The sequence below is a fragment of the Falco naumanni genome, chromosome Z (genome assembly GCF_017639655.2).
Source record: "Falco naumanni isolate bFalNau1 chromosome Z, bFalNau1.pat, whole genome shotgun sequence".
Classification (NCBI taxonomy): Eukaryota; Metazoa; Chordata; class Aves; order Falconiformes; family Falconidae; genus Falco; species Falco naumanni.
In genome coordinates, this window is record NC_054080.1 from 50,812,237 (window position 1) to 50,828,443 (window position 16,207).

At 37.4% G+C, this 16,207-nt stretch overlaps 1 protein-coding gene across 1 annotated transcript in view; it reads left to right on the plus strand.

Moving 5' to 3' along the window:
* Positions 1–16,207, plus strand: part of BNC2 (basonuclin 2) — a 232,645-nt gene that overhangs the window by 107,825 nt on the left and 108,613 nt on the right. The window contains exon 2 of the mRNA XM_040579928.1: positions 9,982–10,084. Coding sequence (XP_040435862.1) covers positions 9,982–10,084 — 103 coding nt within the window. The remainder of the gene's footprint in view (positions 1–9,981; positions 10,085–16,207) is intronic.

The window sequence follows — 16,207 nt, forward strand, 5'->3', positions numbered from 1 at the left end:
AAGCAAAATCTAAAAGATACAAGAATAAAGAAATAGATGTTTGGTGAATAACCTTATGTAATGAAGAGGAAAATGTTCACCTGTTAACCTGGCATTTTGGGGGGAAAGGAAAAAAAAAAAAGTTGTGTGGTGTGCTTGTTCTAACTTGCTTACAGTATTAGTTTTGTGGCTGATAGGAGTCAGAGTTGGCCACTGAAGAAGCAGTGCAGGATTGAGTCTCTAACTGATTTAAATAGGAAGTTATTGCTTTACATTATAACTTAAAAACATGGTACATGGTACTGACTGTTGATCTTGATGTGACAGAAAATATTACTTTCCTTTTAGAAAATACCCAAACTTTTCTAATAGATTTTGATTCATTGCACTTACTTTCAAAACAATAAAATCTTTCATTATAACTTCCTCATGTAACTTCTATAGAACTCATTTGCATCTTTACTGGCTAAAACGCGGTGCAGTCTAAATCCATTGATTTTTTTTGCCAAAATGAAAGCCCATAATTTAGAATCCAGAAAGCAGTGACATCTGAGAAGCTGAAGAAAAGCCTGAAAAGTGGAGTCTTCCTGAAGAGCAGCGTAGACAATAAGCATTGTGTTTGTGGTATTTTTGAAGGAGAATTTCTGAATAAATGAACAGTCTGTCCCCACCTTTCTTACAAGCCCCCTTTAAGTACTGGAAGGCCACAGTAAGCTCTCGCCCTTCTCCAGGCTGAACAATCTCAGCCCTCAGCCTTATCTTCATAGGAGAGATGCTTCATCCCTTTGATCATTTTTGTAGCCCTCCTCTGGACTTGCTCCAGAGCTGGACACACTGCTTCAGGTGGGGTCTCACAAGAACAGGTTAAATTATTGGTCCAGGGTGGGCAGGGCAGGAAAACTCTTGGAAGCAACTTACCTCCTGTGCTCTCTAAAGAACCAGCTGTGCCTGCTTGAGGTGAGGAGCTTGGTGGAGCTTAGCAATGTTAATCTCTAGAAGAGTCATGGGTGGAGGAGGTATGTGAGGCTTTTTGCAGGTGCGTCCATCTGCATTGTTGGATACCTGTGCAACACTGGCCATTGCCTTGGCAAAGTGCATGGCTGAACTCCAGTGACTGACAGTGTTGGTTGCATAGCATGAATCTGTTTTTCATTTATAAGAATAAATGTCTGCATTTTCTAACACACTTTCAGGCACAGGGAATCTCATTCTTAAATCAAGCGTATGTTTTTCTTCAAATTTTAAGCAAAGAAGCACTAATCAGTCTTAATTTTTTTGGTGCAAATAACTGTGCTTTTGATGACTAGAAACCTCGGGCTAGTTTCATATGCTATAGAAACACAGGGTGACAATGTACCTGCAGTCATTGTAGAATATCCTGTTGGCAGCACAGTGAGTTGAGCGTGTAGAATCAGGATGAACAGGGCCTACAGAAAGTTTGTGGAAAATAACAAAGCTCTTCTGTATTGTATTTGTTTCTCTAGAAAAGTCTAGGTAGCATTCCTTGACCACAGGTTTCCACTTTTGGAAGTATCTAAGGTAAAAGTGAAGAGTGACTCCTAACTTAAATGCAGTATTACAAATGACATTTTATTCTTTTTCCTTCTTTCCTTATTCCCCATTCATCAGCTCTTTTTCAAGAAGAGTTGAAAATGTTTTTCTAAAATACTTGAAAGCTAGGTTGTCCTTACTCCACAAAAAGCTGTTTTATGCTATTAAAAGATTTCTCTCCTGTTAGCATCCTTCCCTCCATATTGTATTAGCAACTGTTTTCTTGAATGCCACAGAGAAATATAACAATATTAGTACCTTTCCAATTGTGTTACTGAAAATAAGTACAAGTAAGAAACAACACTAATACAGTGTGATGTGAAATTGCTAATAAAGTACTGCAGTGCAGTGAGCAACTCAGAAGATACTTGGGTATCTCTGAATGGGAAACCTCATTGCATTGCATGGATGGTTAAGACCATTCACATGCAAATATATCCCCCCTCACTATTTTTTGTTTTGGGCAATGCATTATTAGGCTATAGGTACTGAACTTAAAAATGGTCATTTATCAGTTAAGGTTATTTTCTCTAGGTGATTCCTGTGTTTAAAATTATTCCTTGACCAACAGCAAACCAACCTAAAGTTGTGTAATTAAAAAATATCTGTTAAAACTTTTGTCCCAAAAGAAGAAACAGTAATGCTTCATGCTTCTGCCTTACTTTCTGTTCTCGTACTCCACCGTGTTCTGTGAGCAGTTCATTAGTCTTATCTGAAAGTGATACGTAATATCATTACCCATTTTTTATAGATTGGGCAGTTAGAAATTGAGTGGTTAAGTAAGTAACTTAACTAGTGCCACAGTTGAGGCATTGGCCTCTTTCTGTCCAGTGTTTTGGCTGCAGAATTACCCATATAAAAATTTTAGGTGAGTTTAAATATTGTAAATTTTGTAGCAGAATTACAAGATGGAGACATCAGGTCTCTCTGCAGAGACGGAAATACTTCTGCACATATACTCTTCATTCTGTAGAAAGAATGGCAAGCACTTCAACCCAAATTTTCCTTTTTTCTTAGAAGTGAAAATATTCTTTAGAAATTAACTTAGGAAGTTATTTCTGTCTATTCTTTCCTAATTTTATTGGAGTTTTTTTTTTTTTTTTTTACATTTTCTGGGTGAGTTTTCTTGGGAAGGAGTTTTTTCTTTTGAAATGAAGTTTACAATCTCATGCATGCACTGTGATGTTTCTATAATCCAAACTAGTACAGGTTCAGCAATTAAACATTCTGAAGCACAGAGTGAAGCTATAGACAACTGCAAAGGAGCGAGGTGGCTTGCGCAGGCAGGGACTGTACCATTCTTGTCCTTGAAAAACAACAAAATTTTCTTGTTTTTTTTTCATGCTCACAGGCTGAAATGATTGGTGAAGTGTACCCAAGCTCTGACTCAGTGATTGCCTTATAACATTGTAGGCGCAATTATCTCCCAACAATGAATTATGAATCTGTTTGGTGGCCCACAATATCTGTAGTTGTTTTTCTGTCTTGTCAAATGTGTGAGCAGTTCAATAAGGACACAAGCTTGTGGTCTCAAATATAAAGTCTGTCCTAAAGTCTAGCCCAGAGTGAAACACTGCAGATTTTTTATTGTCCACATCCAAGCTTTGGTGATCTTCTCATTTAGGTATGGCTGTCTATAAATTACAAAAAATTCCTGTCCTGGTTTTGGCTGCGGTAGAGTTACCCTACTTCACAGTAGCTGGTATTGGGCTATATTTTGGATTTGTGCGGAAAACAGTGTTGACGATGCAGAGATGTTGTCATTACTGCTGAGCAGGGCTTACCCAGTGCCCAGGCCTTTTCTGCTCTTCATTCCACCTCGCCAGCAAGGAGCTGTAGAGGGGACACAGCTGGGACAGCTGGCCCCAACTGACCAAAGGGACATTCCATACCATATGATGTTATGACATAATGCTCAGCAATAAAAGCTGGGGGAAAAAGAAGGAAGGGTGGGACATTTGGAGTGCTGGTGTTCATCTTCCCAAGTCACCATTAACACTTGATGGATACCTGCTTTCCTGGAGATGGCTGAGCACCTGCCTGCCAATGGAAAGTAGTGAATGAATTCCTTGTTTTGCTTTGCTTGCATGCACGGCTTTTGCTTTCCTTGTTTGAATGTCTTTATCTCAACCTGTGAGTCTTCTTACTTTTACCCTTCTGTTTCTCTCACCCATCCCATCAGGCAGGAGTGAGTGAGTGGCTGTGTGGGGCTTAATTGCTGGTGGGAGTTAAACCACAATCCTTATAATACCAAGTTTACTATAGGCAGGTCACATTGTGCATTTCTTAAATGTCCGTATGCAAATGGACCTCCTTTTGGTATTAATTTAAAACACACTCTGTTGTACTGCTGATCTGCTAGCTATTAAAAATAGTATAATTTCACTCCTCACCATTTACACAGCAGAATTTTTGCTGTGGTCTTTAAAGAAATACTTAATTGACCAGAGAGAAAAAAAAAGTATTTGGATTCCTGAAGAAGTAAGGAAGCAGCAGATTTTCTAAAAGCTGCTTGCAGAGCATATAATATGCACTCTGAAAAAGAAAGAAAAAAGAAACCCAACCTAAAACTGTAGTATGGTACAAACCTGTGCAAAGTAATAGTGTCAATTTATATAGACAGTTTTTATCTTCTTCGCTTTATAACCAAGAAACAGTAAGTAAAACTTAATGACAGAGGAGACCTGCTGGAACACTTGCAGGACTTTAGCTGTTGTCTGCTGCTTCATTTCTTTTTTGTCATGAGTCAACATACAGCAACAGAACAGTGGATCTCTGTTTCTCATCAACCTCTTGCTTGTTAACTTCATTTTGATGTGCCATCATATCTTCAGACCAACTACTGTATGGCTTTAAATTATTATCCCAATGACAGTGTTTTTTACTTTCAATGAAATATGAGTTCAAAATTAGGTATTGGTTATAATATAGAATTAAAACTAACAACGGAGAGAAAAGTTTGTATTTAACGTGTTGGGTTCGGGTTTTTCTTGAAGTTGAGAGATAAGCTGCATAAAGTGCTTTTTGCTTTTACTTTTCCAATGCTTCCCATAATTTCACACAAGTATTTTATTTATTGACATACACCACCAGAACTATTTATTGTTTTTAAAATCATAAACAAGATAAGTTATTGTCAATTAAATATGGAAAGGTCTTCCCCTTATTAATAAAAAGCACAGAACTTGTGAATTACCACATTATAAGAAATCTAAATTTTAAGTATAAGTGTGTGTTTATATTCCCTGGCATTCTAATACATTTGTGCAGAGTGCATACTCACACAGAGTAATGCAGCTGTAAGGAGCTGCATGTATGCACCAGTTTGCTGGTTTGGACTCTCACTAAAAAGATTTCATGAACACTGGACCGAATCATCATCAAGCCTCATGCTCCTGTGGTTGATAACAGTGGATTTAGATTGTGTGAGCTCTGTGGGTAACATGTGTGATAGATGCTTTAGACAGGTGGAACTTCTGTGCAAAAAGAGTGAGTGTAGCTGACTCTTATGTACTCAGGTTCACAGTGATCCCCTATATCATAGGTAGATTGATAGGAGACATTTCTTAAATGTCTTTTTTTGTATGTGAGAAAGATGGGACAAGGACATTAAGAGCAAGTCTCTGTTAACACTGCCCACTGCATAGAGGGATGTAGCTGGGACTTCAGGAAGAAGCTGTTTCACCGCACAGGACTCTTGGAGCCTTGTCACAAGTTAAATTAAGAATTTTTGTTAGATTTACTATTAAAACTCAGAATAAAGGAAGATGCAAAATCTGTCTCCCCAGAATGTTGAATTATTTTAAACTGCCTCCATCTTTTGCAGTTGCCTGTAAGAACTCCAGAGGAGGAATGATACCTCTTCTATAGGTGTTCTCCTCATCGCCCGTACTGTGATCCCTTTCATGATAGGTTATTACTTCTTATCTCTTGGAAGCTCTGCAAAACAGCTAGACATTGATTTTCCATTACGGCTATAGGCTGTTCCTGTTAATATGTGAATAATGTTTACTTGTTAGATATAATTAAGTCACCCAAACTATGTTAAATTAATATCCTTGGTCTAGAGGAAAGCCATAGAAGTCAGGTCTAACGTCTTTTAATGTTAGTCATACAAACATGTATAGGTGTATTAGACCACATGCTTTAATCCTACACAAAGTTCCCTTCTTTCTGCATTACACTTTATAGGAAGATCTCAAGGAAAGCAGCAAGATTCTTCTGAATGTTTCAGTGTCAGTTATAAACCCATTCATTTATTCTTGTATGTGTGTGTTTTCTTTTTAAACCTTAATAGCATTACTTCAGGATTTAAAGAATCAGTTGTGTAACCTGTTTTAAATGATTCTACTGAAATCCAGTCAGTTTCCTCCACAAGTCCTTAAGGGCCACTAATTTTGGTAGAAATGCAAGGAACGTCGTGTTAGAAACTCAGTGGAAGGGATGTATAAAAATGTCTGAGAACTCCTCTGTTATCTGCAGACCATTGACACGGTAGAACATAATGACACTTTTAACCGTTTCACTGCTTACTTGAGGACCTTAACCTGCAAGTTGTCATCCAAACACGTTTGCCTATCAGCTGGTGCAGGGGGAGCCTGTTACTTGCAGATTTTAGTGTTTTTCTCACTGTGCAAGGTCACTGGTTTCTTTTTCTTTCCTTCTGTTTTCTTTCTATCTTTCTTAGAGGAGTTTCTGAGTAAAACCTTAGGAAAAATTTCTGTTTCTTTCTGTACAAAATAGTGTAGTACACAGAGACCTATTATGTAAATTTTTTAGCAGTATATTGTGAAGGCAGAATTACAGGAGCATTTTCTGGCGAAAGTTTAGCATTGCTACACCTTTGGGTTTTTATATCTACTTTTTAACAGATTTGAACAATGGCTACAATATTTAGCTGCTGCAAACTTACCCAGGATCTCTGTATTATCCCTACTCCCCTCCCCACCCTTTCAAACTGAGCAGTGACAGATGTCCAACCACAGTTACACCAATCCACACTGCTACCTACAAGCACACCAGCTACTTTGCATTTATCTTCCCTGTACCTTTAACGTCCTGCCACCGAGGAATGGAGAGGCTGCATTACAGCTTTGGATTCTTAAGTGAATCTACAGAACATTCATCGCCCACTGCCATTCTGGATCATTCCCAAGACTGTTCCACAAACTGTCAGTGAATTGTATGTCTAAGTGAAGTAGTATTGAAAACCAGAAGAAAGATACGGTTAATAATTCAGATACATATCCTTGCAAGGCTCAGTATGTATGTCAGTTGCATTGTGAAGGTCTTTAAAGACAATGCTTTCTTTCATGTTAATGAATGTTTATATTCCATCCATATATATAGGAATACACACTATTCGTGGCATCTTGAATCTTCTCTCCACCAAGTTATGTTGGTTTCATGTTGGATGTTAGTGATCTGAGGTAGTTACCATGATTCTGGACTAAGTAAAGTGAAAAATGAATCTTTGAAATAATGACTAAATTCTGCTTGTGATTTTCAATAGCCTCCATCACTGCTGAGTGACTCACAATTTATGTTGTATATATTGTGACAAGACAACAACACTTTACTATCGTTGTATGTAGTTACTGTTTAAGGAATGTAGGCATCGGGCTAATACAGTAATTTGCCCAAGATCATGCCAATGTGAAGAAGCATATGAATTCTTCCAGTCCCAAATGGGCATCCTGCAGCTTGAGGGGTCATTCTCAACACTCAGAAATACGGGAGTCTTGGTGATGGGATGGAAAACAACAAAAACCAGATTACAACCTGGCATCAACACACCTTTTGCAGAAGTGGCCAGGTAAGGCCAGGCTGAATGTTTTGGCCATGCTACTTATCTTTGGAGTTGGTCAGGCCAATCCATATTAGTTTATAACAATGCATAGCTCTTTTTGAAGACCTTTCAAATTTAGTTATTTGATGGTCAAGCTGACGTTTTCACGTTTCTGAAAAGATTGTGTGATTTGGGGGCGGGCTATGTATTAAGGATAGAAATCTTACTAACTAGTTAATCTCCTTCAACTCTTTACGCTACCAAGACACTCTTTAACTCAGGAAAGAGGAAAGAAACATGAAACCTCTAAACTTCCCCCCCCCCCCCATCTTATAATTTATAATGGCTAAATGGATCATTTTTGAATGTGTGTAATAAAACTCACTCTCAGGCTGAAACATTGTATTTCAGGTTCAAGCTGAATCCAATTTTTACAGGCAACCTGTTAACCTCTAGGCCAAAAATAGGTAGGGTTCTAATGGAAATGCTGATGAGCCTTAATAAAGCAACTCTGCCAGATGACACAGTTTGATCTAGTATGTGTACATACACTATATTACTCCTATTATACATACTGTAAGTGACACGTGAACAAGACAAAATAACATCAAATACAATAAGTGTGTGTCACATTGGTACAGAAATTTTAAAAAGGTGGTGAACGTGAGAAAACCTTTTATGGTAAAATAAGAATACCATTTTGTAAGTCCTTCTTCTTGCAGTACAATTAATTACTGAGTTCATTAATTAATGAACATATTAGAGAAGGAACACCATTACTGACCAGTGGAGACCTGATATATTACTGAGTCAATAAACTATTGAACATGAAACAGGACCTTTCAGGAGAATTTTTTTCTCATAACCCACAAACACATATATTATTCTTGCACAGTCAGCACTTCTTTTGGTACCCTTATATTTCATATTACTAATTCTTTTAATCACACATACATACAGCAGTGTTTTATAACCTAGCTAATGAGTAATTGGACAGGTGACATTGGGACTGAGGCCCTGAAGTGTCAGGCATAATAAAGCAGGGTATTTCTTTTCCCCACTAGGTTTTTGATTGTAAAAGATAGTAAAAGAGCAGACAGGATAGGAGGGAGAAAGGACTGTTGTGCCAGAAATATGTCAGAGAAATACAGATTTTAAGTGGATCCCTGAACTATGCATGGCTTTAAATTGCTGTCTGATGCAGATAAATAAGTAAAGAGAGAAAACATTTAAAATAACTCTGAACCTTTTTCATTGTCAGCAACCAAGGAGTTTAGCTTGGCCAAGCTAGAGTTGGGTGTGATTTTCTTTAAGTCAATATAGTTAAGGTAATTTTTTTTTTTCTGGTAGGGAAGGGTGAGGAGTGGGAGAGAGTCTGAGGCTGTGTCTGTCTGTGTGTCTGTGTCTCTCTCTGTGTCTGTGTGCCTGTGTGTTTGCTGTTTGGAAAAGGCAAGAGCCTTCATAATGCTTCAGTATCTCAGTGGCCATAGGTAACAAGCACCCTTCCCCCACCTTAGCCCCCAAGTAATCATTGATTGCATCTAAATCTATAGAGATATCTTTTCCTGGCAGCTCTGGTAGTTACAGTAGATTGTTAATCTGTGAATGATCAGAATAAGACTCTCTGTCTCAGAAATCTTCATGCAAATTACATCTAAATGCATGCCATAAATTTATTAGTAGCAGTTTGAAGTGCACAGGTCATCTTCTACACTATTTAAAAACATATGTCTGTTACACATTAAAGAGAGTCTCGTTCAATTTATATTCACTTTTCTATGGATGTAGATAGCCCCTGTCAAAGTAAACCTGTGTAATTTCTGAAATAATTTTAAAAAGGGGGATGAGCTATTAATAAGATATATGATTTAAGCAAATTTTAGATTGCTGCACGGGACTGGAGTTTTAGCATTGCTGCTTTGAAATAGTTTCATCTTTTACATGTTTGCAAATAGGGAGAGCTAAGAGGTAGAGGGCTATGCCTAGATGTTGGAGAAAGTGATGGGTGCAAAGGAAACTTACAGGATGTTTTGTGAACCAGTGCTATTATTGCACCTTGATCACTTTATCCTATTTTGGGAACACATCAAATACATGATTCCTTTTTGTAGTGGAGCTATATCTTATGTGATCCCCAAAAAGAAAATGAGAATAACCTTTGGATATAATGGGGGAAGGGTAAAGAGATCTGTAGTTTTTCTTTTTGCATGTTTTTTGTTTCCTAATTTTACTCTTGGTTTTAATCAAGCTGATATGCTGCTATGATAAAACATGACTAGTAACTTTTTCCTTCAGGCAGTTGATGCAAAACAAAAAAATTTGTGGAACACCTACAGAATCCTCATCCTGCCACTTTTTTTTTTTTTTTTTTATCCCCTCTCCTAAAGGAAATAGAACAATTCTTTTAAAGACTTTAGGAATGTATTCATCTCCGTGGGACAACAGATTATGTTATTATTGAATAAGCATTTTGGTTGTCATTGCTCAGGGATACTGCTGTATGTTTTTGAAAGAAAAGTAATCTCTACTTAAAAGAATGAGCAATGCTTTGAATGTTAGAAGGCTGGTTTTTGCTGTACAGTTAATACCCTTCTAGCCTTCACAACAAATTTGTACAAGAAGGAAGAAAAACATTAATATTTGTTTTCTGTTTCTTTTTCCAGGCCATCCGCTGTACACTGGTAAATTGCACATGTGAATGTTTTCAGCCAGGGAAGATTAACCTGAGAACCTGTGATCAGTGTAAACATGGCTGGGTGGCACATGGTAAGAAATGTCAGTTCTGGACTTGTCTTCTCTATTCTGTCCATCTTTCACAGTATTTTTAAATAATAAAAGCTGAAGTGATATAGACAGTAGCGATATCTATTTGTACATGCATGTGCGTGCACTCTAGGTTTGTGCATGTGTGTGTATGCACATGCTTTTATTTCAGAAATTTCTAGGATAAAAAAGCAAGAGTCTATTATTCTGGCAATAGCATCAAGGGCCACTGGAGTTCAACAGCTTGTGTACAGCTCAAAAAAATATTCTAGTCTCTAGAAAATGCAGAAAGTTTATAGTATGGTTGCACAGCAGAACTTGTGTTGCAAAGGAGCGTCAGCCAGTAAGTCACTGAGCTGAATGGAAATGCAAAAGTATCAATGTCATACTGTCGGGGCTTGGATATCAGAATGAAATGATTGTATCCTACATGACTCAACAAAAGTGTGCATATACAATCTGTGAGTTGAACTTCTCTTCCCATGTTTAAGTAGCTAAAGAAAGAAATAAGGGATTAGAATGCCCAGATCCTATATAAAGGCATCAAAATACACTTAAGACCTTTCATTTTACTTATCCTTTACTGTTTTTTGTGTTTGGTGGTTGGTTGTTTTTTACTTGACAATATTGTTAAGGTATGCATGAGAGAGAAAGAAGGAGCTGTATACGTAACTGAAAGCAAAAAAGGAGGATTCCTAAAATGGTTTAATGAAAAGAAAAAAAGGGGGGTGGGTCGGTGGGTTAGGAAAAAGACAGAGATTAGTATGTTTGCAGAAGAATTTAGTGTTGGAGATTTCTTCCCATGAACTAGGCTGTTGGCACAGTCTTCACCACCACCCCCCACCACCCCCAGATATTCAGGGGGTTATATTCTATAAATTCTGTTATATTTTGATGAGGCCTGGGGTGGAAGCTTAGTACTTCCCTCCTAAGATGCACTTGCTCTCTATTTATTTAGTTCATGTCTGCGTGTATTTGTGCCTGAGTATGCTGACATCTGGCAAGTGTGAATGCTCAACAAATTCAACAGCACAGACTGCCAGAGGAGGTTTTCAAACATTCACATACATGCAAAGGAAAGCAGGAATGCAGGTACCATGCAGTCCTCTGTCACTGCATAGTAATATATAGCCTGCCTAGAAATACACTAACAATGCCAATCTGGTAGCTGGTTGCAGATTTATTATATACTAGATTCTCTAGGGACACAACTTATTTTTGCTCCTCTTATTTCCCAGAAAGATATCTTCAGTCACAGTATAACCAGACTTACATTTCTTGGAAGGATCGCTAAATCTCACAAAATTTGTATACTTCAGGCATGCTTCAGACTTCCTGTAGAATCAGCATCTGAGGTTTTGCCGATCCACAGGTAGGGAAGACTTACCTAGCTATTTTCCAGGTTGAGGAATAGAAATTTGGAGTGTAGCACTTAGATTCTGGCATATGGGCATCCCACATTTTCTTTTTAACAGGTACATCTTAGAAAAGTGTAATCAGATTTCCTGATAAGTTCTTCCCTGTGAGATGGTTGAATTTGAAATCAGAATATATGGAAATAATCTGAGAGTACCACAGAATGTATAATAGAAATGTCTCTGTTTTACAAATCCAGAAAGCTGAAAAGTGAATGTGATGGTTAGGGTTACACCACCTGCTCCCATACCTCAGTGCTTAACATTCCAAATAGAAAACTTAATACAGCTATATATTATTAGAAAGTGTTTGTTTTACTACTGCACCAAGCAAAGAATGCTCTGATTTATTTTTTTTTTATTTTTTTAGTACACTTCGTGTACATTCATCTGGCGTATTTACATTTTATGGCAAGGCAAGACAAGTCAGATATATGTTTCATATACATACTTAAAGCATAGCCTTATAAATTACTTCCTGGAGACTATGATGCATCTGCTTCAATTCTTGATCTTAGATATGTTCCAGGATTTTGACGGCAGCATTCAGGAGACAGATCAATTCATTGCACTATAGCACCTGGATTTCAAAATGACTGAATCAGGTTGCTGTTCAGAAGTGATTTTCTTTAAACCGTTACCACGGTACTTTTAGAAATTGTTCCTTGAATGCAAATAGTATTTTCTGCTGCTTTAATTAAAGGGTTTCCTTCTGATTTTTATTAATGAATTTCAACTCAGCTACTTGACACATGATGTAGTGCTTTACTGAATGTAATTATCAAAGAATAGGTGTTTCCAACAGGAAGTACAGTGCTTACTCAGTTCTGATAACCTAGAATCATAATTAACTGAACAGATCAAAAATAGCTTAGAACTGCAGTCTTCTCATGCTGTATTTGACTAATCTGTACAGAGTTAATTCATGTTAATAACAGCCATTTAAAATGTTTGAATTCTTGGAGTGAGGAGGAAAGGGCATTCAGCCACCACAGTATTACTGCATTTAGCAAATGCTGGCCTATTTTCTGTTTTTTCTGCTTCCATTATTTCTCATTTTTTTCTCTGCTCTCCTAAAATGGGCTGCACACATTGCTTGGAAGGAAAGGTTTCCTACAAGTTCAGTTTCTTCTGTCTGGAGTTGCCAAAGTAGGATTGTCAATATATGAACAGATTGATCAGAGAAGTTCTTCTGTGGCAAGATAATGCTTTTGTTGGCAAAAGCGCAGCTTATCAAGTTTTGACCCTGCACCCCTGTGCTGCAGTGGTAGTCCTGCCATCAGTGTTTTTAAGGGTGAAGCCAAAAGCTGTGTAGACCATACCAGCGCTCTCTAGTACTGCTGTGCATAATGGAGAATGGGTTATTGCTGGTGTGAATCTCTGGCTATTTTAAGGGATTTGGGTAACTAGACTGTTTCAATTTGTTTGCAGCTGAAGTCTGGCTTTTGTATTGTCAGCTTTGGTGGGAATTTATTTTTTAAAACAAAAATAAATGGTTTAAATTGGATAAGCCATTTCCTAGGCCTCAAGCATGCAATCAGATAGCAGTTAGATGTTTTTCCTTCTATTTTTTTTTATGGTTAAGATACTTTGTATAGTCCATATGGTGAAAAATACAATCTTATTAAAATTTTAATGGTCTAATTTTTAAAGGAGAATTACGACATTTTGTGGCTTTTAAATAAAATAGGAGTAAGATGACTACACAAAATTAAGAATTCCTTGAGTTCTTGAATTGGTTTCTTCTGCTATTTTTGTTGTCTTAAAAGTCACATACTATACTATGAAGATAGTCATGACATTTTACTAGCTTTAGCACAAAAATCGCTTACTCAAACTTTATTAGAAATATTTGCCACCCACTTCCCCTAGGAGAAGTATCTTAGCCTATGAGGAAAGAAATCAAGCAAGTCTGCAGTAAAAAGATTATTTCATTGACTGCATTTTGCTTTGTATGCTTGTCATTCATGTCAGAATAACAACTACCATACTGCTAGCAGAAATGCTCCTATTATACCTAGTCCAACAGAGCAAAAGACCCAGTGCAGTATCAATGGGAAATACAGCCTACCCTGTCTCATAACTGGTTTGCTATAAAAAGTTGTGCCAAGGTGATGTATGTCATAGTAGACTAAAGCTAGTATTTATGACATTCATTTTATTTATTTTAGTTTCAGTATCTCAGACTTTGCGGAGATTTTAAAAATGCACAGTATAATAATAGGACTAAGTTTGAAGTCATTGTCACCATGTTTCAAAGAGAGTCAGAAAATCAAAAATACTAGTTCTCTGTCTTGCCCTCAATCTGATCACTGGTAAAGCTCTATCAGGCAACAGCATCTTTTCCAGATGTTTTTGGTATACCACGTGCATTCTTAGACTAGCTGAATTTCACACTGTTCTATCTACTGTAGGAAATTAAGTATCCTGTGAACATTTTTGCTGTGTTCCTCCTTTTTTTTCTCTCAGAGGAAGCTGATTCCTCTAGTGGTCTTTGATGTCTTTTCATCTGCATCATGCCAATCAGTGCAGCTCAGGGCTGAGATATTTATTCGCAGAGGCTTTAGTACCTCTCTGACGTACAGTGAGGCCACATACAGCCTCATCTCCAGTCCAAGACTTAGCCAGGCTTTTTCTCTAGTAACTTTGAGATTAAGTTCCTTTCAGTTTTAATGAAAACAACATTAACTAGTAGATTTTGGCACATAGGGCAAACCCATTTTTCTTTTCCAGTTTAAAAGCTGTCATCCAGTAAGTACTCATGCTCAAAGACATGCCATGTGGGTTACAGTTTCACCTTGCGAAGGAATTTTTCTTCTGCCAGTATTTATACAATGCATGTACTAGCTTGCTATGAAACTAACAATGAAAACAACAACCTCCACTAGAAAATGGAGAATTCTCCATCATTAAGTCAGATGCATGATATGACTGTGACTTCTCCATTCAGAACGGTTCAGTTTTCTGAATTTCTGTATGGTAGTTCATGAAATCTTCAGGTAAAAGAATCATGCAGTGAGAACAAAAGGAAGATAGGTGTAAATAAATAAAGAAAAGAAACAGAAGGTGCTGTGGAAATTTTAGAAATTGCATCTTTCCCTTACCCTGGATTTGCTGGAAGGGCTTGGTCCAGGAAGAAGGTTTGAATTTTAAATGTGAGCTGCACAGGAATGAGGCAGGAAGGAAGAGGAGTGCTATGTTGAAATAAAATCAGCAGGGTTCCTATATTTGTCTCAGTCCAAAGCTATTAAGTGAAAGAAATTCAGGTTTGCAAAGTCAAAGATAATTTCTAACAAAATAAAACAAAACAACAGAAAATGAAAACATGTCACAGATCTCAGTGTTTCTCTAAAAGCTGGCAGAACTGCCATGTTGTTTTTTACTTTAAAACAGATAGTAGAGAATAAATACTAAAAACTGAGAGAAGAAATTTAATCCTATTGTTATAGGTTACTATAATAATAGTAAAAACCCCCAAATTAATTAATTTATTTTTGTATTGTTCCTTAGGATATAAAAAAATAGAATTTTAGCATACTGAACATACCTGTTTCCTTTAATTCAGTTTATTTATTTTTTAAATGCTTTCAAATTACTTGAGAACGTCATAGATATGATTCTTTTTTTAGTTACATAGAGATTTTTAGCAAAGTAATTATCTACAATTCATTGATAACAAGGCTAGTTCTTCATGACTTTTAAAGTAAAACTGTTTTTACATCTAGTCTGGCTTTTCTTGTTTTTTACTGACAAAGTATTTTTAATCCATCTATTGTAACTTCATTTTGACCCTGAAGGCTAAGGCATATTTTCATTACTCAGTTGCTTCCAGGAGCCCTGCCTGATTAACATTCATTGCTGGTAAACATTTTTTTAAGCCTCCCCTTATGCCTATTCCATTCCTTTTTGCTTCCCTTCAGCAGCAATTCCCAAAGTGGCCAATGCAGCACAGCGAGGATGCACTATGTTATCTTGTGGGTACTCTAACCCAGTATTTCGGTTTAAAGCCTGCCACACTGGTAGGAATGATGTGATGTACTGTTTGCTTTGTGTTACTCTGAGATCATCGTTAATGCAAGTCAAGCTGAGGTAAAAGCAAATGAGAATATCCAAGTATTAGGGCATCCAAGACAAATAATACTGGTTTAAAGGTTTATAAGACACAAGTGACAGAAAGGAAATAATGCTTAGTTGCCCCAAGATCAAATAAAAAGCCTTCCTTTTCCATCCTTGTATTCAGATGGTACATACATTACCATATGGTCAAGGGTTTAGTCCTCATGCAAATTTGACATCCTCAGGTGCTAAGTAAGGTTTTCCCTGGGGATAAACCACAGGCTCTAATTTACATATGTTCACACTCACACCTCCTTGGATTTCCCTGGGGGTCCATTCACATTAAATTTCTATTTTTTCCTTCCTGGCCACCCCCAGGACATTTTAAGGCAATCAGGAAGAGGTTAGACCGTTCTCCCTGTCCCCAGCTTTAGTGGCTCACAGCCCTGGGTTTGAATATGCCAGTGTCCTTGGATGTGGTCAGGTGAGATTATCCCTGACCAGACATTAAGGAGTCAGCTAAGGGCTGCTCCAGTGCCTGGTAAGCCCTAAACAGGCTGTGACCCTTTCTGAAGTGCCCTTTTCTGCTGTGCTGGGCTATATTAACATCTCAGTGAAGCCTTTTCTCATTGTGAACATTTTACTGCCTGAAAAA